The sequence below is a fragment of the Bubalus kerabau genome, chromosome X (genome assembly GCF_029407905.1).
Source record: "Bubalus kerabau isolate K-KA32 ecotype Philippines breed swamp buffalo chromosome X, PCC_UOA_SB_1v2, whole genome shotgun sequence".
NCBI lineage: Eukaryota > Metazoa > Chordata > Mammalia > Artiodactyla > Bovidae > Bubalus > Bubalus kerabau.
Window position 1 is genome coordinate 157,938,930 of NC_073647.1, and position 26,846 is coordinate 157,965,775.

General features: G+C 41.5%; 1 protein-coding gene across 1 annotated transcript in view; it reads left to right on the forward strand.

Moving 5' to 3' along the window:
• The window catches only part of LOC129640246 (NBAS subunit of NRZ tethering complex-like), a 43,619-nt gene extending 28,644 nt beyond the window's left edge, over positions 1-14,975 (forward strand). Inside the window, 3 exon segments of the mRNA XM_055565451.1 lie at positions 1,220-1,330; positions 13,116-13,366; positions 14,504-14,975. Of these exon segments, the coding sequence (XP_055421426.1) occupies positions 1,220-1,330; positions 13,116-13,366; positions 14,504-14,853 (712 nt within the window). The 3' untranslated portion in view covers positions 14,854-14,975.
• Positions 14,976-26,846: the final 11,871 nt, after the last annotated feature.

Sequence of the window (26,846 nt, forward strand, 5' to 3'; positions counted from 1 at the left end):
ATATGCATTAGTATACTGTATTGATGTTTTCTTTCTGGCTTACTTCACTCTGTATAATAGGCTCCAGTTTCATCCACCTCATTAGAACTGATTCAAATGTATTCTTTTTAATGGCCGAGTAATATTCCATTGTGTATATGTACCACAGCTTTCTTATCCATTCGTCTGCTGATAGACAACCATCCTCCTAATGAAGAATCCCATCCTTATGTTTCCTTTGCTTCAGGAAAGTTGGGGTCTTGTGACAATTTCTCCAATATGGCCTTTATGTAGGTGCTCTGGACCAGAATTGTTTACATACCTAGAGATTCTCATATCTGATGACACCATTCCCTGATTTGAACTTTCCATTGAGTCTCCACTGCCTGTAGGATAAGGTATAGGTCCTTCAGTAGACCTGAGGACCCTGTGCATTCATGGTTGTGAAACCCCGTCTATCAAAAGCCCATTTGTCTCTTCTCCCTCTTTATCGCCTCTGCTTAGTTAATCCCTGTTCACTCTCTCATCTGTATCCTCACAGTATTTTGTAGTCTTTTGACATTACCCCTTTCTGTTTGATGCCTGGTTCACACCTCATACACTCCATTAGGCCGCGAGTTCCTCAAGAAGTATCTTGTTGTTTTTATATCTTAGACAGCTGGCATAATAGCTGGCCCAGTGTAGAAAATGAGAATTTATTGAGTGACTAACTGTGTTTTTCTCAGAGATTTACCTGTGGGGCAGGGATCCATTTCTTTGCATTCCTTTTTCACTGTAGGCCCTGGTACCTAGACCATCATTTTTTTATCTCACTACGTTTTGGACTGGGTCATTCTTTGTTGCAGGAAGGCTGTTCTGTGCATTGTAGGTTGGTCCACAGCCTCCCTGACCTCTGCCCACTAGATGCCAACTGCTTTCTCCTTTTCCTCACCCACCATGACAATCAAAAATGTCTCCAGACAAAATTGTCAAATGTTCCCTGAGTGGAGCTGAATCACCCTCGTTTGAGGTCCATTGATCTAGACGATTCCTTGGTCATTTGCAACGCATCACAGTGAAGAAGGAGCATTAAAATCCCTTGGGTGTACTTTTCCTGAATTACTGTGACATGTCTTATGAGGGACTGTGCTGGCTGCGCCCCCTTTAGCATGAGAGCAGTCGTAATGAACGCTTTCTCTGCTGATTAAGGTCACGTGTTTCTCTTCTTTCCTTTCCCTGTGGTTGATGCACATTTGTGAAGGACGCTGGAGGAAAACGTCTACAGCATCGCTCTTTCTCTGGCCCAGCGCTACAGCGTCTCCCGTTGGGAGATTTTTATGACCCATTTGGAGTTCCTGTTCACCGACAGTGGGTAAGCACACAACTTGTGTAAGTTTACGTCCATGTCTTTTTTCAGAGTCTGTTTTAGAGGAATCTTGAAGTTGTATTGTTCAGTTTCACTTTTCCTTTTGAGCTGTTGTCGACTGGTCTCTTTGTACAATCTCTCTTCATACATCTCTTTAGACATCAATATGCTAATGATTGTCTTAGTTTTTGTTTTCAGTGATAATCCTGAATTTGAGACTTTTTATTCATTGAATCACAGACATTTACTGAGAATCTCTTGTGTACTAGGAATAGTGTTAGGTCCTAGGGTTACAAGTCGTGAACAAAAGCAGACATTTGAGTTGTCCTGGAACTTTTAGTCTAGGGTAGAAGACAGATAATAATTGAATAATGACATAGGCAAATGTGAAATTAAAACTGTGACAGGCCCTGTATAAGAGAGCCCAACTAGGGGATTTGGCATAGTTAGGGAGGACTTTCCTGAGGAAATAACTCTTGAGCTGAGACATAACTATTGACTCAAAATTAAGTATTGAATATACTAGAAGCGTTTTCTAGGAAGGCAGGACAGTTTACTGTAAAAAGCCCCTCGACAGGATGGAACATGATTTCTGCAGGCCTAATAGATGGTGATATGGTGAGGCCCCCAGAGTCATTGGAGCATGATGTGAGATGGGGGGAAACCAGACCTTGTAACAAGAGCATGTGGGCCCTATCTAGGGCTGTGGGATCTTTCCTAAGAGTGATAGGAGGGTACCTAAGGATTCTGATAAGAGAGAGAGGTAATATGATCAGGTTTTCATTTTGATAAGATCATTGTGGCCACCATGTTGAGGAAAGATTTTAGGGAGGCCGTTGCAGACATATATGGACTGTTTAGGAAACTATGAGAGTAATAGACTATAGGACGGATGACCATAGCCTGGAGTGGGGTTTTGAAAGTATAGGAGTAATGAGAATGGGCTTCAGAGATACCTGCAAAGTGAAATAGAGGGCACTAAATAAGTCAAATAATAAGGATAAACTAGCTATGGAGGTGAGTGAAAGGAGGAGGGTTAAACATTACATCCAGGACTCTACTTGGTCAGTCCATTGGATGATGACATCATTTGAGACAGAAAATACTAGTTAGGGGCACAAGGTTAGGGGAGGGTGAGGAAAAGGCAAAGGAATAGAAGTGTTATACATGTGGCAGTTCCCAAGAGGAAAGATCAAGTGGACAGTGTGTCTTACAGATTTGGGATTCATAAGGAAAGGTGGAGTTTGGAGATAGTAATTTGGGAGTTATAGGCACATAGATAATAAATAAGTCATGTTGCTGGTGTTCTTTGGGAGTGAATGTAGAATAAGAGAGGAGAAAGACTTAGCACAAAATTTGAGGACCTTCCACAATTAGTGGGAGAGGAAGAGCTGCCAGCAAAAGGGACAAAATCAGCAATTGAGAGGGAGGAATATTGTTCTAGAGAAGCTATGGGACAAAAGGGTTTAAAGAAGAGGGGTAGTGTTGAATGGTCAGTTCAGTTCAGCTGCTCATTCTTGTCCAACTCTTTGTGACCCCACAGACTGCAGCATGCCAGGCTTCCCTGTCCATCACCAACTCCCGGAACTTACTCAAACTCATGTCCGTGGAGTCGGTGATGTCATCCAACTATCTCATCCTCTGTTGTCCCCTTCTCCTCCTGCTTTCAGTCTTTCCCAGCATCCCGGTTGAATGGTCAAGACCTGTTATAACTTATCAGCTTTAATTTTATTAATATTTCTGGAATTCTACCATCTACATCTTAAATATTTATGAAATTGTTACATGGATGACAGTATTAATCTGTAATAAATATTGTAGTAACTTCACCATTTTAGAGGCATAGACATGTTCAAATAAATGTTTATTATAAAATGCATATTGGCTTAAAAATTTTTGGCATTTTATTAAATGTCTCTTTTCATTGACTGTTTCATAAAAGGTTGTCATATCTGTCCAAACAGGATGCCCCATTGGTCTCTGAATATATTATAAATTATCAGGCAATCTAGTAATGTGCATGACTGTTCCCAGCATATCATTACGGCAGATCACAGTGTGATTATGCAGATGCACAGCAGTTACAAAAAGGAAATCATTATCTGCTGATGCCATTACTTATGAGCAACAAAACACCTAATGTTGATTTAGCAAGTGGTGTTTGGTGCTCCCTGTTCTTTACTTAAGACTGTTATTTGTCATACTGTTCAGTCCAGCTTAGTCACATGAGTATTAAAGATCAGCTGTTAATACAGTAGAAATTGCCCAATATTTACTTGCTGAATCAATGCCAATAAGATGTCAGTAGATTGCAGTTACAAGAAAAAGACGTTCTTTATTTTAGGGTTTTTGTGTTACTATTCCTTTAAAAAAGCCATCTTCGCCTCTGAAGTTGATTTTTCTATAATTTTGCCTTCTCCTTCCTCTTGGTTGAATTTGGAGGTATTTCCTCATCTCAGCCAATGTACAGAGAAGCAGGCACACAGGCTGGATGAGGGAGCCTTGTGCACTAACGCAGACGCTTCCGATCAAGAAACCGTGAGTACATCCTGATAGTCTCTCCAGCCGTGTGTCCCTGCATGGGAGAAATCAGTTCTCAGAAACTCATTCTCCTATATTCTTAAGTCATAAATGATTTCATGGTGAAATGTCAAACCTACAGAACCTGACACATGATCGATCCTTAATGAATGGTAGTGATTACTGGAATTTCACTCCTGTAAGAAAGAGATAATTGTCATAAACACCCAAACTTGAGTTCCTGGCCTCCTTTCCCCCTTATTTTTTCTCATTTTCTTTCTTTTTCTTGGTAGTTTTCAACATCAGAGATGGCTTTGTGGGTCTGTGTGCCTGTAGTCAGCTCCAGCTGGCGGACCCTGGCTCTTCTGAGTGTGTTCAGCTCCCTGAGCTCAGGGTTGATTCTCGCTCACCGCAGCCTCCACAGCCCTCTTCACCTCTGGGCTGTTCTAGGCACTTTGGTGCATCTTAGAGACGATGTCTGGTGTGAGGGCATGGGTTTTGGAGTCAGGCCACATTTCAAGATCCAGCTCTGCTCCCCATAACCCTAACTGTGTAGCCTTGAGCAAGTCTCCCGATCCTCTTGCATTGCTGTTTTCTCAGGTATGAGGACCATGATCCCCACCTGGTTATGGTTGTAAAGATTAGAGAAAATCTGTGGTGTGTGTGTGTAGCCAGGTGGCTCTTCAATCTGTCAAGATTATTCCTGTTACTGCTCTTGTCAGTTCTGCTGATTCCATCAATGTCTTTAAGTTTTGAATACGGGATCATTTTGAAATGGCAGAGGATGCTTCTAGCTGGTGGAATAGTGCATTTGTTTATTCATGAAGTATTATTATCATCTTTCTTACTAGAACTTTTGTATTTTGAGCACAGTTTTAAATGTTGAACAAAATGGGCTCCTCCTTACTCTATAGCATGTATTCTAACTGGGGAGACCCACACCACACACACACAGTTAAGAACAACTAAAAATAAATTGCTAGTCATAGTAAGTACCATAAAGGAAACCCACAAGGAGCGGATAGAAAAGACCTGTCTTAGGACATACAAACAGATCACTCTTGGAGAAAGGAAGAAAAGGCATTTGCAGAGGGACTCCATTCTGGGACAGTGGATTGTTGGCATTTTTGAGTAAAGGAACAGCCTTGGTGGCTGGAGCGAGTGGAGCCCAGTGAGCAAAGGAGGACTACACAGGGGCCAGAGATACCTTTGACTGTCAGCTTTGAGAACAGCCTCAGTCTGTTCCTTCTTATTTAAGCTGCAGACCTGAAGGCCACATATCCTACACTTTTATTTCACTCTGATATGTGCTTTTCCATCACCCAGGGGATTGATTATCTGCATGATCTTGCTTGGGTGGCAGAGATCAAGTGAGATACCTCTTCATCTCAGCTGGTCAGTTTAGTGCCACATCTTTAGATGTTGGGAAGGGACTCTGCCTGTGCTGTGCTGCTTTGCACAATCAGTTGTATATTGTCTACTAGGAGTCTGTGGTCTCACATATAAGGATGGGCAAGAGCATGTTATAGCTATGAGGAAGTCAATGAACTATGTAATGTATCTACCTTCTCCTGTGTTGAAACAGAAGCTGAGGGTTGCTGTTGTTCATAGGCTGATGTCCAGAGTGCCATGTTGTAGAGAATTCTCAGTTCTGGCTTTCTCCTCTTGGCTTAGTTGAAGAGTTAGTGTGAGAATAATTAGTGTGTAGAAAGGGGGATTTAAGGCAGCTTAGCTTTTTGTAACATTGAAAAATAAGGTAAATAAAAATTCAAGTCCAGGAAGAATCCATATTGGAGTCGAAGGCTTGACTATAGAAATTCAGGTCATAGGTCTTACCCATTTTTTAAAATTGAGCTATGCATTAACTTTTGATCTTTCTTTGGCCCAAAGGGTCATGATGCTGATCACGACTGTGATTTGCATTGTACATAAGAAAAAATCTACCAATCCTAAAAATGGAAAAACTAAATGCTACCATTACCCAAATGGAGGCAATTCTTTTCATACATCTGCTACCTCCCTTTCTGTGTTATGATACTTAGGGCTACTTTTCCCCCAAATAGTAAAGAAAAAAATTCCTTATACTGGCACAAAATGTAATAAGAAAAAGATGCATTTGGGGCCTGTTCTCATCTTGTGAAAAGTGCTCAGTACTTGAATCCTACAGGTCTGGATTCACACCACAGCTCCATGACTTTCTTCTGATGTGGCCTTGGTGAGCAAGTTGTTTCATCCTTCTACTCCTAGAGTTTCCTCCTCTGCAAAATGAGTATTCTCACTCCATCTTGCAAAACTGCTGCAAGCTTTGAGATATTTATATAAAATACCTGGCATGTTGTAGTAGATGCTCAGGGGTGAAAAAAAGTAGCTATTTTTAAGTCTGGGCTTCCTTGGTGGCTCAGTGGGGAAGAATCTGCCTGCCAAGCAGGAGATGCAGGTTCAGTCCCTGGGTTGGGAAGATCCTCCAGAGAAGGAAATGGCAACCCTCTCCAGTATTCTTGCCTGGGGCCTGGGAAATCCCATGGACAGAGGAGCCTGGTAGGCTGACCCCATGGAGTCACAAAAGAATCAGACATGACTTAACAACTAAACAACAACAGCTATTAATTCTGGAAACAGACCAGATTTACTGAACTCACCCTCTGACAGCTGTCAACCTAAGATTGCAGATCTGATTTTTGAACAGTTATTTTTCAGGTCAATGTGAATATCAATTATAAGATAACTGCTTTGTAAGAATTAAATGAGATAGCATAATACTTGCTATCTAAGAAGTGCTTAATCAGATCAGATCAGTTACTCAGTCGTGTCCGACTCTTTGCGACCCCATGAATCGCAGCATGCCAGGCCTCCCTGTCCATCACCAACTCCCGGAGTTCACTCAGACTCACGTCCATCGAGTCAGTGATGCCATCCAGCCATCTCATCCTCTGTCATCCCCTTCTCCTCTTGCCCCCAATCCCTCCCAGCATCAGAGTCTTTTCCAATGAGTCAACTCTTTGCATGAGGTGGCCAAAGTACTGGAGTTTCAGCTTTAGCATCATTCCTTCCAAAGAAATCCCAGGGCTGATCTCCTTCAGAATGGACTGGTTGGATCTCCTTGCAGTCCAAGGGACTCTCAAGAGTCTTCTCCAACACCACAGTTCAAAACCATCAATTCTTCGGCGCTCAGCCTTCTTCACAGTCCAAATCTCACATCCATACATGACCACAGGAAAAACCATAGCCTTGACTAGACGAACCTTTGTTGGCAAAGTAATGTCTCTGCTTTTGAATATGCTATCTAGGTTGGTCATAACTTTCCTTCCAAGGAGTAAGTGTCTTTTAATTTCATGGCTGCAGTCACCATCTGCAGTGATTTTGGAGCCCAGAAAAATAAAGTCTGACACTGTTTCCCCATCTATTTCCCATGAAGTGATGGGACCAGATGCCATGATCTTCGTTTTCTGAATGTTGAGCTTTAAGCCAGCTTTTTTACTCTCCACTTTCACTTTCATCAAGAGGCTTTTTAGTTCCTCTTCAAGTGAAGTTCCACTTCACTTTCTGCCATAAGGGTTGTGTCATCTGCATATCTGAGGTTATTGATATTTCTCCTGGCAATCTTGATTCCAGCTTGTGTTTCTTCCAGTCCAGCGTATCTCATGATGTACTCTGCATATAAGTTAAATAAGCAGGGTGACAATATACAGCCTTGACAAACTCCTTTTCCTATTTGGAACCAGTGTGTTGTTCCATGTCCAGTTCTAACTGTTGCTTCCTGACCTGCATACAAATTTCTCAAGAGGCAAATCAGGTGGTCTGGTATTCCCATCTCTTTCAGAATTTGGAGGATGCCCATTGCTATGTCTGTGCTATGATATCTTTTAAAATATTTTTGGTAGAGAGATAATAGGAGACTCCATAAACCAGTCGGAGTTGACAATTTATGAGAAATGAGAAGGCTTAAGGGGTCAGGCTTGTCCTGGAGGAGACGAAGCCTGTTCACATGGCCTTCCTCCCACATAACCACTCTGTCCATAGAAACCGTTCCACAGAGGAGCTCGGCAAGTGCTAGTGTGTCAAGAAGTCGACTCCGAGGTCCTCATTACTGAGCCTCTCATGAAGTTCGTAGGTGACCTTGCAGAGTGAAAGTTCATTTTTTGGTTTGCAAAGGCACTTGGCTAACATGCTGGAGAAGCTGAAAAAGGCCATCATTTTTTCACCACATTTCCCCCACTTAATCACATATGCAGCTGTCAGGCAGCGCTACAGATCAGGTCTGTGATGTCAGGTTCCTTCGGAGGCATTTGTGTGGTAAATATCTTGAACTGTTTCCCTGACATCGAGGAGGAGTGTCCCTCCTCACATTGGAGGAGTTGTGATTTAAAGGGTAGAATCATCTCTTTCCACAGTGGGGAAAGAGTCAGTGGTGGGGGCCTGTTCACCTGTGGTCATGGTCATTCACGTGGGTTTACGCATCTTCATACTACTGGGGTTAGTCTTTGGGGGACCCCTAGGCCCATCCCTTTGCTCCTTCCAGCTTCTCCCAGGAGCCCTCACCTCTCTCCTTCCAACCCCCTTCTGTGTACTCCTTACAGTCAACTCATGAAATGGTGTATTACTCAGTCTCAGATTAAGTAAAGTATAATACATTTGAATAAATTTTTTTCCCTATACCAATAGAAGTCCTTTCAATTCATGCTGTTCTTGAATCACATTTTTGGGTGATTGACAGCTAGAAGCCATTACAGAACCCCTTAATAATGGGATTAGTGCCAATAATTTATTCCTTGTGCCTTTAGTACAACTAATGCTAGCTTCTTCCTGTAGTTAATCTCTGAAAGTTAATGAGCTGCCTTACAGCTAAAACTTAGAAAAAGCACTTAAACAGTTTTTAAGGGCAACCACTGATTTGATTAGTGAAAAGGCCACATGGTATTTCTTCCTACTCTTCTTGAATGTGGGTTCTTTGGAATTGTTTTCTAAGTAGAGATTTCATTTCTTGTTCCAAAGGGAAGATAACAGCTTCTTTCGATGGAACTATTAAAATGGATTATCGATTACTGGCATCTATAAAAGATCTTAGTACCTTGTCATTTACTGAAGAGGGAGGTTTTCGTATTTATCATGTGTCAGTAAAGATATTCCAGTATCTCTCTTGACAAGATAATTAGGGAAAATTGCACATTGAGCAAACTGAATTGTAGGCACAGAAGAGTAGGTGGGTGGGAAGGGGGAAGGTAATGTTGACTGAAAGAGACTATTTTCAGAATCAAGTCAAACATAGATGAGCTAAAGCTATTATGATTTAGTCATTGTCCATTTTGTAAATGAGTCTGTCTTAGATAATCTGTTTATCAGGTGATAGGAATGAAGTATGACAGGAGAACTCTTAGATTTTTGCCACTGGGAGAGAGAACTAATGTCTGTGTTAGAGAAAGAATCCTGTTTTTGAAATGGTTATCAGTACAGGTGCTGGAGCTCCATGGATTGGTGGCTGCTTTGTGACAAGGTGAGCAGACCCATCCACACAGAGTCCCGACAGATCTGGACACTTGGTCTTAGGCAGGTCACTTGTCTCTAATGACAGGTCTCATCTGGAAGTTGGTAATTGGGCTTGCTTGGTGGCTCAGATGGTAAAGAATCCGCCTGCAGCGCAGGAGATCTGGGTTCAATCCCTGGGTCTGGAAGATCTCCTAGAGAAGGAAATGGCAACCCACTCCAGTATTCTTGGCTGGAGAATCCCACAGACAGAGGAACCTGACAGGCTACAGTCCATGGGGTCACAAAGAGTTGGACATGACAGAGTGACTAATATTTTCACTCTCAAGTTGGTAATTACCCAGATTCCACTTGTCTGGCAGTTATCAGTGTAACAAGTGCAAGGTTTTTGTTTTGTTTTTTTTTGTTTTCTTTTTTCCTTCCATCGAGCGTGTTCTTCTGCTTGCAAATCTTTGTGAGTATGAATCATCTTAACAGGATGACACAGCTTCTTATTTACTTCTTCACTACATTGTTTTCAGACTTCACTTAGCAAATTACAAAGGAACATCAGAAATTCTGTGACTTGCATATACCACTGGGTGTACAGTACAGGCATACGTTGGAGATATTGCAGGTTTGGTTACAGATCACTGCAATAAAGCCAATATCACAATACAGCTAGTCCATGAATTTTTGCTTCACAGTGCATATAAAAGTTACATTTACACTGTATTGTAGTCTGTAAGTGTGCAAAAATAATTACATCTAAAAAAACGTGCTGCTGCTGCTGCTGCTAAGTCGCTTCAGTCATGTCCAACTCTGTGCGACCCCATAGACGGCAGCCCACCAGGCTCCCCCGTCCCTGGGATTCTCCAGGCAAGAACACTGGAGTGGGTTGCCATTTCCTTCTCCAATGCATGAAAGGGAAAAGTGAAAGTGAAGTCGCTTAGTTGTGTCTGACTCTTCGCGAGCCCATGGTCTGCAGCCTACCAGGCTCCTCCGTCCATGGGGTTTTCCAGGCAAGAAAAACATGCAGACCTTAATTAAAAGATATTCATTGCTTGAAAATTCCAAAACAATTGCAATAGTCACATCAAAGATCACTGATCACAGATCACCATAACAAATAATGATAATGACAAAGTTTGAAATATTGCGAGAATTACCAAAATGTGACACAGAGACACGAAGTTAGCAAATGCTCTTGGGAAAATGACACCAGTCATCTTGTATGATGCAGGGGTGCCACCAAGCTTTGATTTGTCTTAAAAAAAAAACCAAGTATCTGTGAAGTATAGTAAAGCAAAGCACAGTAAAACAAGGCCTGCCTGTGTATTTCAGAGATGGCCTTGCACACTTTGAATAGTTGTAGGATCCAGAAGAGTTTCGGACTAGCCATCCATTTATACTCACTCTTTCCTATACAGACCTTGTGCTCGCTTGTCTTGATACTTTCGTTCATATTATTTCTGCTTCATTCCTTTCTACAATACCAACTTCAAGCACTTCTTTCAATAAACCTTCTGTTGTCGTTGATATCTACCTACTCTGAAGTTATAGCTTTAGTGGCCTTACCCTTTTATTTATTTTTTTTAATTGAAGGATAATTGCTTTTCAGTGTTGTGTTGGTTTCTGCCATACATCAGTGTGAATCAGTCATAAGTATACATATGTCGCCTCCCGCCCACCCCCTCGGTTGTCACAGAGCACCGGGTTCAGCTCCTTGTGTTATATGGCAGTTTCCCACTAGCTATCTATTTTACATGTGGTATATATATATATATTTCAGTGCTACTCTTTCATCCCACCCTTTCCTTCCCCTGCTCTGTCTACAATTCTGTTCTCTATGTCTACAAGTGGTTCTCCTCTTGATTGGGATATAATTGCATGTCCTTTGTTAGCCCACACCATTATTGTGCATTGTTGTTTAATTATTTAGAATGCAACTGGATTTTCACACTGCTAGCTGAGAGCTCTGTGTTGTAAATCTTGATACCCTCCCTGGTGCTGAGCACAGGTCTCTTATCTGTAGAGGACACCTAAGTTTTTGTTCATCCTCCCATCTATTTGGCATTCAAGGCACATGTCGAGTGTTTCCTTCATACCACACGCTGGTGCTTGGTACTGAGAAACTAAAGCTAAAGAAGATGTGGTGTCATTTTTGCCATCAAGTGGTACATAGTCTATGTGGGACAGGCAGACTAGTAAATAGTTAAAGCATATTATGAATAGAAAGAAACTGTGGGGCATTTTTATAGTCCAGGAACATTTTTATAGAGAGGGATATTTTTGCAAATGTTTGAATTGTATCTTAATAGAAAAATAGGATTTCTCTTAAACTGAAAGTTAAAAACGCATTTTGGAATTGCTTGATATTTTGACTTTATAGATTGCTGCCATTATCCCAAGTATTATCACACCCTTGTACAGATTTTAAAGTATATCGTGTGTTAACTTTATTTACATAAAACAAAAACATGTCTTGGCACTTGCTAAAAGAGGGAATTCCAATGAATAGAATGTTGTATTTCAGAGGAGTTGCTTTTAAACTATATAAAGCCTAACTTTTATCCTGCTTGAGGTCTCGCTTCATGCTCCAGGTCTCATTCTCTGCTCCCAGGTTCTTTCTCTGCTGCTACTATGAACTCTGGAAGCTGGGTGTTTCCATTAGAGCCCAGGGCTGCCTGGAGACCTCTTACAGTTAGAAAGCTTGAAGCTCTTCCTTTGTGGGGTGTCAGGATTAAACTGGGCAGGAGGCACTGTGTTCTGTCCAGAGGAAAGTATGATACCAAAATTCAGCCCTCTCCATCACCCATTTAACACAAACTGATTAACCAAACAAAACCCCTTAAAATTGTTTTCAACAGTTTGACATTAAATGACTTTTAATAAATTACATTATAAAAACATTTAAGTCAAGATTGAAACATTAAGATATGTGCTTTATTCAAGTGGCTTCTTTACTACAGACAATTCAAGTGCAAGTATCTCTTCTTTCCTATTTTTATTCTGTTTGAACACAGTATCAAGGTTATGTCCTCTGAATATCAGTTCTAGCCTCTTGAATATAAAATTTACGCCAGAAAGTTGAGCATTTTTCTTCACCTCCCTTTTTCCTAAATTCCTGAAATAATAAGTTTGTTTACATTTCTATAATGAAGCTCAAGTTTTACCTTTTTTCTTATGACATGAAGAAATAATGCATAGTGGAAGGTGACAGATCTGGGTTCATTTCCTAGCTAGTAAACACTGGGCTGCTTTCTGCTGCAGAATGTGAAATAATATGACTTTCTAGGGTTACTTTAGACCCACATGAGATAATGTGAAAATCCTGTAGTACCATTTGAAGTGGAAATGACCTGCACCTGTACCAGAAACAAGTGGTACTACTGTATTTGATTAGGCAGCAAGAAGGAATTTGTGAGAAGTAGTCTTTCTTCCTGGAGAAGGCAATGGCACCCCACTCCAATACTCTTGCCTGGAAAATCCCATGGACGGAGGAGCCTGGTGGGCTGCAGTCCATGGGGTCGCTAAGAGTGGGACACAACTGAGCGACTTCACTTTCACTTTTCCCTTTCATGCATTGGAGAAGGAAATGGCAACCCACTCCAGTGTTCTTGCCTGGAGAATCCCAGGAACGGGGGAGCCTGGTGGGCTGCCGTCTATGGGGTCGCACAGAGTCGGACACGACTGAAGCAACTTAGAAGCAGCAGCCTTTCTTCCTAGGTTTCCAGAAAAAAGGGCACTTAAAAGAAAAAAATGGAACCAAATCTTACCAATCTTAACATAATTTGTCTCTTAATTTCAGTTTGTCCACAGGAGAAATTGAAAACCACGCCCAGTCCCTTCATCTCTTTGAGACATTGAAGACCGACCCTGAAGGCTTTCACAAACACATGGTCAAGTATATTTACCCTACGATCAGTGGTTTTGATCACGAAAGGCTGCTGTACTATTTCACTCTGCTGGAGAGCTGTGGCTGTGCGGATTTCGGGAAGTACGCCATTAAACCGGAAACCCATGTTCGGCTACTGAAGAAATTTAAGGTAGTGGCATCAGGTAAGATGATCATCTTCCTGCCTGAATTCATTCTTTAAATTCAGTCTCGGACTTCATTTTTGGTACATGATCGTGTTCCTGCACCGTGGCTGGCATGACTGTGAAACCTCAGTATTTTGATGCTAATTGACTTTAGTTATCTCTCTAGCTCCTTTACTTACTGTTGAGAGACTTAAATACTAGAGAAAGTTAGGTCACACAGTGACTTACAGAAGGCCTGGTATTCAAATCCAAAGTTCTTGAGGTCTTTTTTCCCCTACTCCCATTGTTTATATTTTATCTATATAAATGACAAGGTTGAGACACTTTAAAATAGGCCATTTGGCAGAATTTTACTTCAGTGGAACCTATGTGTTTAAGGAATGTATGAAGCCTTTAAAATAAGAGCTCTAGAATCTTTAATGAATTGTGGAAATCTGTAGAATGGTGTCTATTTGTCTTTATGCTCATAACTAAGAGGTTAACCAGAAGGTATGCAATTAAAGATAGGGAGAGAAAAAGGGGAAAAAAAGAAAAGAAAAGAAGTTAACTACATTAAAATCTCTCAAATCCGTATGAAATTGTATAATTTACTGAACCCGGGTCTCCTGGCATTGCAGGCAGATTCTTTACCATCTGAGCCACCTGGGAAGCCTTTATAATTTATAAGGTACTTTCATCTGCTATTCATAACGATTGTGAGAATTTACTTCAGTTTAACAGTGGTTTACTGAGTAACTGAATTCGACCCTGGACCAGACACAGAGGAAAAGGAGTGAGGTTCAATCCCTGCCTTTAGGTAGTTGATGAGATGTCAGCTGGATGACAGATGAACCTGGTGCAGTTTGGTGAGAGAGCTGTTGGAAGAGGATGTAGGTGCTGTGGGGCACTGAGGAAGTGAGGAGATGTTGCCAGGTCCAGGGTACGTGTGAGGATGCTGGGACTCACAGAGTGACCTGTTGAGGGCTGCACAGTTGGCCAAGCTGCAGGCAGGGATTGGAACTCAGATTTTCAGTTTTATCTCAGTGACAAACGAAGCTGTCTGTTGGAACTGAATCTTTTCATTCAACCATGCAGAGAGGCCCTGTGTGGGTTTGAAAGTTCCTGTATGTTTATGTTGGAATGAACTACTCTCTCTTTTTCTTGCCTTTCCAATAGGTCTTGACTACAAAAAGGTGACTGATGAAAACATGAATCCCCTTGAGGCATTGGAGCCAATCCTTTCAAGTCAGAATATCTTATCCGTTTCCAAACTTGTTCCCAAAATCCCTGGAAAGGATGGCCGCATGCTTTCCCCAAGCTCTCCGTACACCATCTGGTTACAGAAGCTGTTCTAGACTGGAGACCCTCACCTCGTTAAACAAGTCCCGGCATCCCCCCAAGAGTGGCTGCACGCCTGTGACGTCTGCATGAAGTACTTCGATCGCCTCCTCCCAGGCGACCTCATCACTGTGGTGGATGCAGTGACCTTTTCTCCAAAAGCTGTGACCAAGGTAACCAAAAGATAGCTTCACGTAGACTGGCCATTTTAGAAGAAATGAAAATTGCCCTTCTGGTCTGTCAATTGGTTTTTGTTTCCTTTCTTGAAATGAGAAATACTTACGTGGTTGGTGGTTTCGTTTTCTGCTGAGCATGACGTATGTTCATTGGGAGGTCATTTTCCTCTATCATAATTGTACAGGTAGTCTAAATCAGGCTTGACGGTTGTAATTTGCACATCCATTTTGTTCATATTATAGTTGTTCTCATAATATGTCATTTTATATTAAATGCTCCATCCTCTTCTTTCCAACTGACGAGTGGAAAGAACCTCCAGGGCCAAGCCCATGTTTCCTGCATTCAGAGCCAGGCTAACAACTTGCTGCATTGAAAATCAAGATCTTAAAAAATTTTTGCATTAATAACACTTAGGACGTGACTGGCTGGTAAAATTGCCTGGAGTCTGTGTGGCATTTTCCAATGTCCATTCTGTGTCTCGGTAAGCACTTTTAACTGGATTCTAAGTCCTGCTGTTGCTCCTTCAACAATGTAGACTTTCACAGAAATAGAGAGTATCGGTCCTTCCCTTCCCCTCTTGCCCCTCTCACCCAGACTCCCCTGCTTACCACAGATGTGAATTTCTCATTGCTTGGACATGGGGCATTGTCTCACCTAGAAAATCTGACTGCTGGTCTCAGATCTAAACAGCATCATCTTTGGGACTCCCTTTCACTTTCTCTCCCGTCTTTGCTGCTACCTTCTCTTTTTACCAAGTTGCCCAGTCTGCCCAGGACCCTACCTTGTGTATTTTTACTGTAGTTCATGTTATCCTGAAAACTGAGCATAGAGTCTAAGAATCCAAGTCATTCATTTGGAGATTGGCACAGGTGGAGGTTCAAACATCTACTAGAAATGCTAGTTTTAGCCGCTTTGCTAGATTAATAGTTGTGGGTAACCAAGGACTCCATTTCCTTATTATAACTCAATTAATTCAGTTAATAACTTGGTTTGAAATTTTATAACCAATACGGTGAAAAGGAGATAATCATTTTTGTTGTTGTTAAGAAAAAAGCAAGGATGGTTATAAAAGGATTTAGCATGATATATCTGAAAAGAGCACACGTGTAGAGTTACAAGGCTTTGAACTTTGGACCTGCCACTTCTCAGCTCCTTGGTTTAGCCTCAGGAATCTCTGTTAGACTTCTGCCTCCTTAGGGCAAAGGCTGTAATTGGAATTTATGAAACAGATAATAGCATTACCCTGATTTGAGTAGGTGAGGAAATGAAATTGAGGTTGAACAAGGTTAATTTGGTAATAGAGGAGCTGTGATTTGAGCTCAGGGAGGCTTGTTCCAGGGTCTTTGCTCTTAAGTACTGAAGTATACTATTTCTAAGAAGTAGAACAAACAGCTAGAGTCAAGGGACCTGGAGTCTTTGTAGCAACTGTGGGAGAAAAGTAGGGCCAGAGAGCCCCAGGCATTTTCAGTCCAAGCGGAGCAGCCTGTCATGAATGGCTTTTTCCAGAGCAGGGCTAAGTCTAAATGAGGAAGGCCGGGCCGGAGCCTCGCAATGTCTGGGAAAAGACGAGAGTCCAGCAAACAGTGGATAGATCTCCAAGGGGTGAGAAGTTGGAGTCCAATTACGTACTAGCAACGCTGCAAGTGTGTTTTGGAGGGAAAGGGCTGAGAAAGGAAAATGGCTCCAGAGCTGGGTGGGACCTGTGAACCAGCTGAAGGAGCTCTACAAGTGAACAGACTGGCCAGGAAGATGGAGTGGCCCAGGCTGAAGAAGGTTTTATGTATTTTGTCTAAGGGCAGAGACAAAGCCTAGCATAGCCAGCCAAGGCCATGTTCTAATTGTGAGCACGGGTATGGGGGTGGACAAACAGCCTAGACTTTCCAACAGTGGTTATTTGCTCATGGTTAAGCAAACCTACCCACTCCAGTGTTCTTGCCTGGAGAATCCTAGGGATGGGGGAGCCTCGTGGGCTGCCATCTATGGGGTCGCATAGAGTCGGACACAACTGAAGCGACTTAGCAGCAGCAAGCAAACCTAGGATTTAGATGCAGAGTCTACTCAGATTGTTATTTATGTTTTCAGTCAGAAGATTTTAAGTTACAGCACATTCTCATCGCCTTAGTTTCTTAAAGATACCCTCAAACCACGAGAAAATATATGACCCAGTTGTCTGTGGGCATATGTGCACTTTTTCCAAGGAAAAGATGCATAGCTAACCCAGTTGGGATCGAGTCAGTTAATTGTGGTGTTGTTTTCTCTTAGCCCAGATGGTGTTAATTCTCAGCAAGATATTTTGCTATAGAATTTGTCAAGAGGTGGTTTCCTACTAAGTCAAGCTATAGAAAAGTAAGACAGCCACATTAATTTGCTATCTTTAGCTTTATGTCTATTCTTGGTTTATTAATTGGCAAGCTCTAAGTTTTCCATTCAGAGAGGGCAAATACAAAGTTTAGGTGCAGTGCGTCTTCGATATCACACAATGCTGTCCTAGAGAGAGAGGGTATAAAATTCATGTTGAAATACACCCCTCACACGTCAGAGGACACATTTGGAAAAGGAAATGCGGCTGGATGTGGCCAAGTTTGCGAAACACCAGATGCTGCCACAGCTTGTACATGATGTAAAAAAATGTAAAATAAATGTATGTTACTCATATATAGTGTGCAGTTTTCAAATGTGTACCCACATTTAATTCAGAGCCAAACTTTTGGAAAGAACTGGTGAACTCCTGCTAGAGGGCCTAACAAGTATTCAGATACTGGAATTCATAGAAGAATATCCCCAAAGCCTGAATTTCATACCCATTCTGTGATGAAATAAGCCTGCTAAGGCATTTTGCCTTCATAATAATAGTCGCTTGCGTTAGCAGAATTCATAGACATTCTGGGGAAAATATTCACAAAACAACATTATGTCATGTAGGCTAAGATTGAATTTGCATAACATTCGAGGTGATGAATATGCAGAAGGAAAAAGAATACAAATGTTTCAAGTGCATTGGCTCTAGTTCTCAATTGCCCCTTTCCAGTTGAGTCAGGTTAGGGTTGCTCTCATATTGCTTTTCCAAATCAGTAATTAGAAACATTTTTATAGAAGGGCCAGGGAACAAGTTCGTGGGTTAGAAATCCAGGAAAATGGTCAGCAAAGCTGAAAAGCAGGTCAGAACACCATTTGCTTGGTTCAAACATGATGTGATTATAGAAGGGGGCTGCTGCTGCTGCTGCTAAGTCGCTTCAGTCATGTCCGGCTCTGTGCGACCCCATAGATGGCAGCCCACCGGGCTCCTCCATCCCTGGGATTCTCCAGGCAAGAACACTGGAGTGGGTTGCCATTTCCTTCTCCAATGCGTGAAAGTGAAGAGTGACAGTGAAGTCAGTCAGTTGTGTCCGACTCTTCACGACCCTATGGACTGCAGCCTACCAGGCTCCTGCATCCATGGGATTTTCCAGGCAAGAGTACTGGAGTGGGGTGCCATTGCCTTCTCTAATAAAAGGGAGCACTTGCATGTAATCCCAGCCTTTGTGTTCTGTGCTCAGTGCTCACTCTCGTTTGCTGGTAGAGCTACATCCAAAAATAAGGATGTGGAAAATACTCCTCCTATTTAGGAAGTGCTCCTCTGGAGTTTGCCCGAATCTTTCTTTTAAAGCTCGGTAATCGCAGAATTAAAAGTGCCTTCCAGTGTCCTGCGCACTGCTTCTCAAACTGGATTGGGTAGGCGTTTACCACCCGCTCCCCACCCGTGTGCACCCGAGGTTTCAGCTTCTACCAGTTTGTTCATTTGGGAAATGTATCTCCTTTGGGTTAGAGCAGAAAAATTCTTGAGAACCTCTTTAGTCTGACCTCTTACCTTGAGCATCATTTCTATTGTTCATTAAGCTACTACCTCTGCTTCTATATTTATTTACACACACACACACACACACAGACACACACACACACACACACATATACACACATGCACATAAGGAATCTTTCTTTCTCTTACGTTGCCGACTTTCTGGTTCTGCCTTCTGAAGCTGTGGAAACGGCATGAGGCCATCTCTTGTTCATAAGAGTGTTTAGATTCTTGAACTAAGCTACTATTTCCTCCCATTGTCTAGACTAATTGCTGTAAAAATCTAGGAAAATAGATTTGTCTTAAAAACCATGATATGATCTAAAAATAAATTTTACTTCAGAAGTTTAAGTCACAAGCAAAAGGCTGCATTTTAGCTATAACTTCAGGATCTTTCCAGTGCTAATGCCGTCTGTTAACTAAGAATGGGAGTGCATTTTTCACCATAATGAAAATTGCTGTCAGAAATCTATGTAAAAATGTTTAGGTAATGCCTATTTCCTGATTGCATGGCATAATATATGACTTTCTGATGCATCAATCAAATGCATGCTATACAGATGTATTAAGTATTTAGGCATTATTGTGTGCTGTATACTCTATTAGTTGCCATTGGAGACATCAAAACATAAAAGACATGCCTATAAGAAACTTAAAATTAAGGGTTTTTTTCTTTACAGTAAAATTATAGTAATTGAGAATTAGTCTCCCTATGAAATTAGAAATTCTTTGACGGCAACGATGTTGCCTTTTATCTCCAAAGCTCCAGGTATCTAGCACAGTATAAAAACAGATACTCCTTAAAGTGGTTGTTAAAATAGTTATTATCATAGATGGACAGTTTTTACATCTTTTAATTTGTGAATGCCTTATTATTCTTAACAGTTATTGAAGATCCTAAACAGCCTTTGTTTATGTAATATCTGTTGATATTTATCATATTAGAAATTAAAACCAACATATTTTAAAAATATATGTTTAATTCACTTAAGACTACCAATAATAGATCCATTTATAGGTTGCTGGTAATAGCATCTCTTAATGGAAAATAGAAAGAGAGTTATTTCACACACACACACAAAATGAAAGTGTGACATCATTTTACAGTTACATGTCTGGCTTAATGTTAACAGAACACAGCTAGGCTCTCATGTTTGTTTCTGTGTTCAGTTTTTGTTGTGTGGGTTGAAGAAGATGAAGTTTTCAGCCTTACACAGATACAAGGTTAGAAAAGGGAGGTGTGCTTTAATGGCCTGTGGTGTAATTTTGAGTGTTCTTGCCACACTAAACTCTCAACAAATGATAGATTCTTACAGGCTAGTTGTAGTGTAGAATCAGAAATCCTATCCTTTATATCTCTATGCTCCGTTATACTAAAACTGTTGTTCTAGATTGCACTTTGAATGGCTCTTTTACCCGTGTATGATTTGGAATATAATGCATTAAGCATTTGGAAAATTGGCTCACTGAGTTATACAAATCATCCAAATGTTGATACAGAGCCTTATATATCATCAACAAAATCACATGGATTATTCTGAACACTCATCTCATCCAGCGAGTCTTTAAGCATTGGGAAGCTGTCACGCTCACAGTTGTGGGTACATGTTTTCCAAAATTCCAATTTTTGCTTGAAAGCTTAAGTTTTGTCATTGGCAACAAATACTGTGAGTTATTTTTCTTGAAGTGACAGGCTCACTTTGTTCACGTTGGAGAAAATGTTTGCCAAATATTCAAGTCTGAATAGCCATAATTTGTCTATTAAGTCATTCTTTCAAGCATAAATGGTAATGTATGCCAAAGCAGCTACTTCACCTCTTCATGACTGAGAGAGTCATTCAAACACTTTTTCTTTATTATATTTCAGTACACAGTGAGGCATTTTATGTGTATCTATCAGTCCTTCAAAGATAATGCATTCAGTGGTTGAGATTTAATGAATTATTTTTACTCCTTCATCAAGAACATTCTCAAATGAAAATACCAGTGGAGAGCCCAGTGACTCTTAGGACAGCTTGGTGCCACTCCCTTGATTGTGCTAAGTCCCCACAGTTTTATCCACCATTGCTTTTTTACCATCATCTAAGTGTCAACATGGCGAAAAAGGTAAATAATGTTTTCATGTCATTATCAAAATAATTTTGACCTTGTTCACAAGGTCACTCTTGAAGAGTCATAGACCTTTGTGGTTTGTGGCCTACACTTTGAGAACCAGTTATAAGTTATTCTTTTCAAAACCACAGCCATCCTGGTGCCCATATGAAAGAGCATTTCAACTTCCTAAATATGTGTAATACAAAAAATAATGAAGATATGTCTGGTCAGTGCCTAAAGGATTGTCTTATAGTTCAGTTCCTCAAAATAGTGTAATTCCTAATCAGCTTTCCAAATGTAGAGGTGTCAGAAAGAACTTGAAAATGTAAATGGAATGTGTGCATGGTAATGTCATGATAACACTCTATGAATTTTTGAGCTTGCAATATATCTTTTCCTTCTACAAAGTTTAGCTTTTATAATTTTTTTGCAAACATATACATTTTTTAATATTAATCAAGCTTAGCAGAGAGTTCTCTGGGAGAGGCGTACATTCTCCTCTTCCTCAGTTTCATTGCCAGGCCAGGATTTCGCTTTAGAGAAGAGGTGATTGATTTTTCCAGGACTTGAATGCAGTAGTTTGAGGGTCATGATTAATCATGGCTCCACTCTTTCTTTACTCATACCCCCATTTAGAATTCAGGAGGATGAAAATGACTATCAACAATAAATAAATACTGTCGGAAGAGCTGGAATTGGGGAACATGGCCTGGATCTGCAGCCCAGTAGTCTGTCTTTCATGAAAGTTCACACTTGTTTGAAACTTGGCTTGTTAAGAACGGCTGCAGAAAGTCATTCTAGAAGGAAGCTAAGGATGGGTGTGCCCTGACAGGCAGGGCAGACTGGGGTTGGGACATTAACCTGTGGCTCTGAAGTCTGCTCTCATCCAGTGGGGAGGAGTCAGGAGACGGGGAGAGGGATGCCCGCGGTGCGCTTGCTATAGTTTTGGTTGGAGTGGAAATTTTCTCCTCATAATGGAAAGATGAGGAGAGGACAGGGGACTTTTGGCTTGCTTAATTAATTCGGCTTGATAATGAAACCTCTTGCCAGTGAGGGGAGAAAGCAGTCCAGAGTCTGTGGGGACCTGGTGATATTACCCGCCCTGCCACGCCCACTCCCTGAGGCCACTCCTCTCGTCCCTGTGAGTCGTGTGGTGCATCCTCCTGGGACCAGTCGTGGCAGTGCAACCTGTTGTAGAAGACTCCAGCCTAGGTCAGAAGAGACCCTCCTCCGCCTTCCTGTGGACGAGGCTAAAAATTCACTCTCTGTTCTGTTTCCCATCTCAGATTTTTGCCTAACTGAACTGAAGATTAAAACTCATCACAAGTTTTAAGTTAAGCCACGAGCTTAAATGAGAGTAGAAATAGGCCAAGTGTTACAGGTCAGCAACTTTAAAATGACCCAAATTTAAATTCCTGTGATTAAATTCCCAGGGAGAAATTGACATCCTTAAAATCAAATCCACCTGCCCTTTTAGTTAAAGTTCAATTCCATCGAAATCCAAAATTCGTAAACTCAACAAAAGTAAAGTTCAGAGATGGTTTTCCTGGTTTCTGCTCAGTCTTACAGAGAGGGCTACGTCAGGTGTCTGGGTGATTAATCAGGTTCTTTCAGCAGAATACACCTTCTTTCACTCTAGGAGTAGCTTCTTCAGCAAATTTGAAGTTAAATTAATCCTGCCCCAAGTTTTCCATGCATTGCATTTTAAAAACTCTAAAAGAAAAAGAGAAAAAAATTAAAACAGTATCAACCTCAACTCTATGACCTTGTAATTTAGAAAACTCAGGCAGATCACCAGCTCTGAAAGAGCCAAGCAAAATCCTGTTCCGAGTTCAATCCAGACACACATTCCTAGAAGGCTGGAGAGCATGGAAGAGGCCTGGTGGGGTGAGAGCAAAGGGGAGTTGACAGAAAAAACCCCCACTGGGTTTAACTTTGCCAGCGTATCAGGTCAAACCGCTTATCCAGAGATTGGTTGGGTAGGTCTCCCATCAAGAGGTTAACTGTGATGTGTGTTCCCCATGGAGAAAAGAAAAAGCACCCACCTTGTCTCCTCTCTGAGGCTGATGTATTTCACATGTCCCCGTCTGCAGTCACTCTGCCTACCTAATTTCCATTTCCCCATTTAAGCTCTGCGTTCCTCTCAGTTGTGTCCCAGTGGCTACTGTTGCTGTCTTTTATTCTATGAAATCCCACTTGTCTCAGAGACCTTTCTCTAGGGAGCTTTGCCACTCATGCCGGTGTTTGTTTCTGCTGAAAATCACCCTCAATAGATCTCTCAACTGAAATCAACATAAATGGTTTTGAATTCTGTGCCCCTAAGGACCATGAGAAGACTGTTACCTTTGCTTTGTGCTTGTCTGAATTGAAGTATTTCCATCATATATTTGGGGCTTGATGGGGAAAAAGCAGTAAATAGTGTCTCGTCTTCCAAAGTTACAGTCAGTTAAGAGTCAGAGGGATCAGCCAGATGAAGATCAGTTACTTTATTGTTGGGAGGGTTGGTGTAGCAAGCATGGTTGATTTTATACATTCAGCCTTCCTCGTACTTGCTCCCTGCCCAGATCTTTAGACATCCCTGCCAAACACGAGGATATTTTATTTGGAGAGCATGAGTGCGTCCTCAAGAGTGCTGCCTCCCACCTTGATTCCCATCCATGGGACCCCGAGTGGTGGCCTCTGGGTTAGTGCTGCCCAGTAGAACGGTGATGTGAACCACCTGTGGAATTTGAGACGTTCTAGTAGTCACATTTAAAAAAGGTGACACAAAATAGGTGAAATTGTCCTAAATGTTACCATTTCAACCCAGGTCTCCTGCATTGCAATCAGATTCTTTACCATCCGAGCTACCAGGGAAGCCCATAAAAATATGAGCGAGATATTTCCACATTTTTGTTTTTGCTGTTTTGTTTTTATTTTTGCATGTTCTTTACCATCTGTTGCGGACTTGTTAATAAAGACGAGTCGCATTTCAAATGTTCAGTAGTCACATGAATGTATTGGACACATAATGCCTCACTTGAACCAAAGTCCACACTTATCCCACAAATGTCGGCCACCGGGAGGACAAGAGCAGGAGAAAAGTCACAGGCACATCTCAGAAAGAACGGGAAAGGACTAGCCACCCAGCGTCAGTGTCTTCCCCCTTGTGTCATCAGCTGTCCCTCCTCCTCCCCCGGAAGTGAAAGGTGAAGAGAGGAGCGGTACTTTCCTTCTCAGGACCAATCGGGGAACGTCCTCCTCTGCAGGCCTGGGTAGTAACTGTGCAAAGGACAGGAAAATGGTTCCTGCCACACATACTAAATGAAGGTCAAGCTAACAATAAATTATAAGACCTCAGGCGTTATCTGTCATCTACAGAGATCACTGCACGTGCTGTGTAATAACAGTGGTAATAGCTCCCATTTATTGTTCACTTATTATGTACCAGAAGCTGGCTCTCCACTTGACCTTCTCTCTAGTTATCATCACAGTGACCCTGCAAGGTTGATATTACATCTCAGTTTGAAATGAGCACATTGAAGGTTAGAGGTTAAGTAATTTGTTCAAGGTCAGAAGCAACTTAGTAGCTGAGTCAGAATTCCAATCCTATTCTTATCTGTTTAGTGTTAGAGGTCTTCAGGAAATGATAATCTTTTTTCCTCAGGGAGGCACCCACTATTTTCTGAAGCAGATTGGATCCATTGATGTTATTTCTTATATGGAGTCCACATCTGCCCCTTATCTGGTCTCTTTTTTGTAAAAAGAAATAGAACCACTTCCTTCCTTGCTCTTTGAGAAATGGAATAAAAATACCATATATCCCCCAAGACTTTCATGCCCCGTTTCTTCTTTATTCCTCAGATAGCCTGGATTTCATGTGTTTCATTTATAATCACTTTTTCCTTGACACAATTTATGTGTGTGCTTCTTCTTTTTTAAAAAAAAAAAAAAAGAAACGAAAAAGTAAAAAAAAAAAAAAATTGCCTCCATGTATTACTTTTCCTAGTGCTATTGTAACTGATTACCACACCCCTCAATGCTTAAATAATATCATTAATTGTCTTTAATTTTGTAGGTGAGAGGTTGGGCAGGGGTCTCTCTGGGCTGAAATGCAGGTTTAGGAAGGGCTGCTTTGTTGTTGGAGGTTCCAGGGGAGAATCCAGTGGTGAGTGAAGGAAGTGAAACGCCCTTCTTTGGCTCGTGGCCCCTCTCCTCCATCTTCAAAGCCGACAACACTGCCTCTCTCCGATTCTCTGTCTTCACATGCTTCTCTCCAACCAAAGCCAGGAAAGGGTCTCACTTTCAAGGACTCACGTGAAAAGATGGGAGCCTGCGTGGAAAGCCCTGGATAATCTCCCCATTGCAGGGACTGGACCATTAATCACATCAGCAAAGTCCCTTTGCCGTTACCATAGCATGTTCGCAGATCCAAGGATTAGGATATACCTCTTTGGGGACTGTGATTCTGCCACCCTTTACTTTTATATGTAATAAGGTTTTAGACACTTCAGTTCAGTCATGCATTTGTGTCCTATTCTTTGTGACCCCCTGGACTGCAGCACGCCAGTCCTCCCTGTCTATCACCAACTCCTGGAGTTTACTCAAACTCATGTCCATTGAGTCGGTGATGCCATCCAACCATCTCATCCTCTGTCGTCCCCTTCTCCTCCCGCCTTCAATCTTTCCCAGCATCAGGGTATTTTCCAATGAGTCAGCTCTTCGCACCAGGTGGACAAAGTATTGAAGTATCAGCTTCAACATCACTCCCTCCAATGAAAACTCAGGACTGATCTCCTTTAGGATGGACTGGTTAAATTTCATTACAGTCCAAGGGACTCTGAAGAGTCTTCTCCAACACCACAGTTCAAAAGCATCAATTCTTTGGTGCTCAGCTTTCTTTGTGGTCCAACTCTCACATCCATACATGACTACTGGAAAAACCATAGCTTTGACTAGACGACCTTTGTTGGTAAAGTAATCTCTCTGCTTTTTAATATGCTGTCTAGGTTGGTCATAACTTTCCTTCCAAGGAGTAAGCGTCTTTCAATTTCATGGCTGCAGTCACCATCTGCAGTGATTTTGGAGCCCCCAAAATAAAGTCTGACACTGTTTCCAGTGTTTCCCCATCTATTTGCCATGAGGTGATGGGACCAGATGCCATGATCTTAGTTTTCTGAATGTTGAGCTTTAAGCCAACTTTTTCACTCTCTTCTTTCACTTTTATCAAGAAGCTCTTTAGTTCTTCTTCACTTTTGCATATCTAAGGTTATTGATATTTCTCCTGGCAATCTTGATTCCAGCTTGTGCTTCCTCCAGCCCAGCGTTTCTCATGATGTACTCTGCATATAAGTTAAATAAGCAGGGTGACAATATCCAGCCTTGATGTACTCCTTTTCCTATTTGGAATCAGTCCGTTGTTCCATGTCCAGTTCTAACTGTTGCTTCCTGACCTACATACAGGTTTCTCAAGAGGCAGGTCAGGTGGTCTGGGATTCCCATCACTTTCAGAATTTTCCACAGTTTATTGTGATCCACACAGTCAAAGGCTTTGGCATAGTCAATAAAGCAGAAATAGATATTTTTCTGGAACTCTCTTGCTTTTTCCATGATCCAGCGGATGTTGGCAATTTGATCCCTGGTTCCTCTGCCTTTTCTAAAACCAGGTTGAACATCAGGAAGTTCACGGTTCACATATTGCCGAAGCCTGGCTTGGAAAATTTTGAGCATTACTAGCATGTGAGATGAGTGCAATTGTGCAGTAGTTTGAGCATTCTTTGGCATTACTTTTCTTTGGGATTGGAATGAAAACTGACCTTTTCCAGTCCTGTGGGCACTGCTGAATTTTCCAAATTTGCTGACATATTGAGTGCAGCACATTCACAGCATCATCCTTCAGGATTTGAAATAGCTCAACTGAAATTCCATCACCTCCACTAGTTTTGTTAGTAGAGATGCTTCCTAAGGCCCGCTTGACATCACATTCCAGGATGTCTGGCTCTAGGTGAGTGATGACACCATCGTGATTATCTGGGTCATGAAGATCTCTTTTGTACAGATTTTCTGTGTATTCTTGCCACCTCTTCTTAATATCTT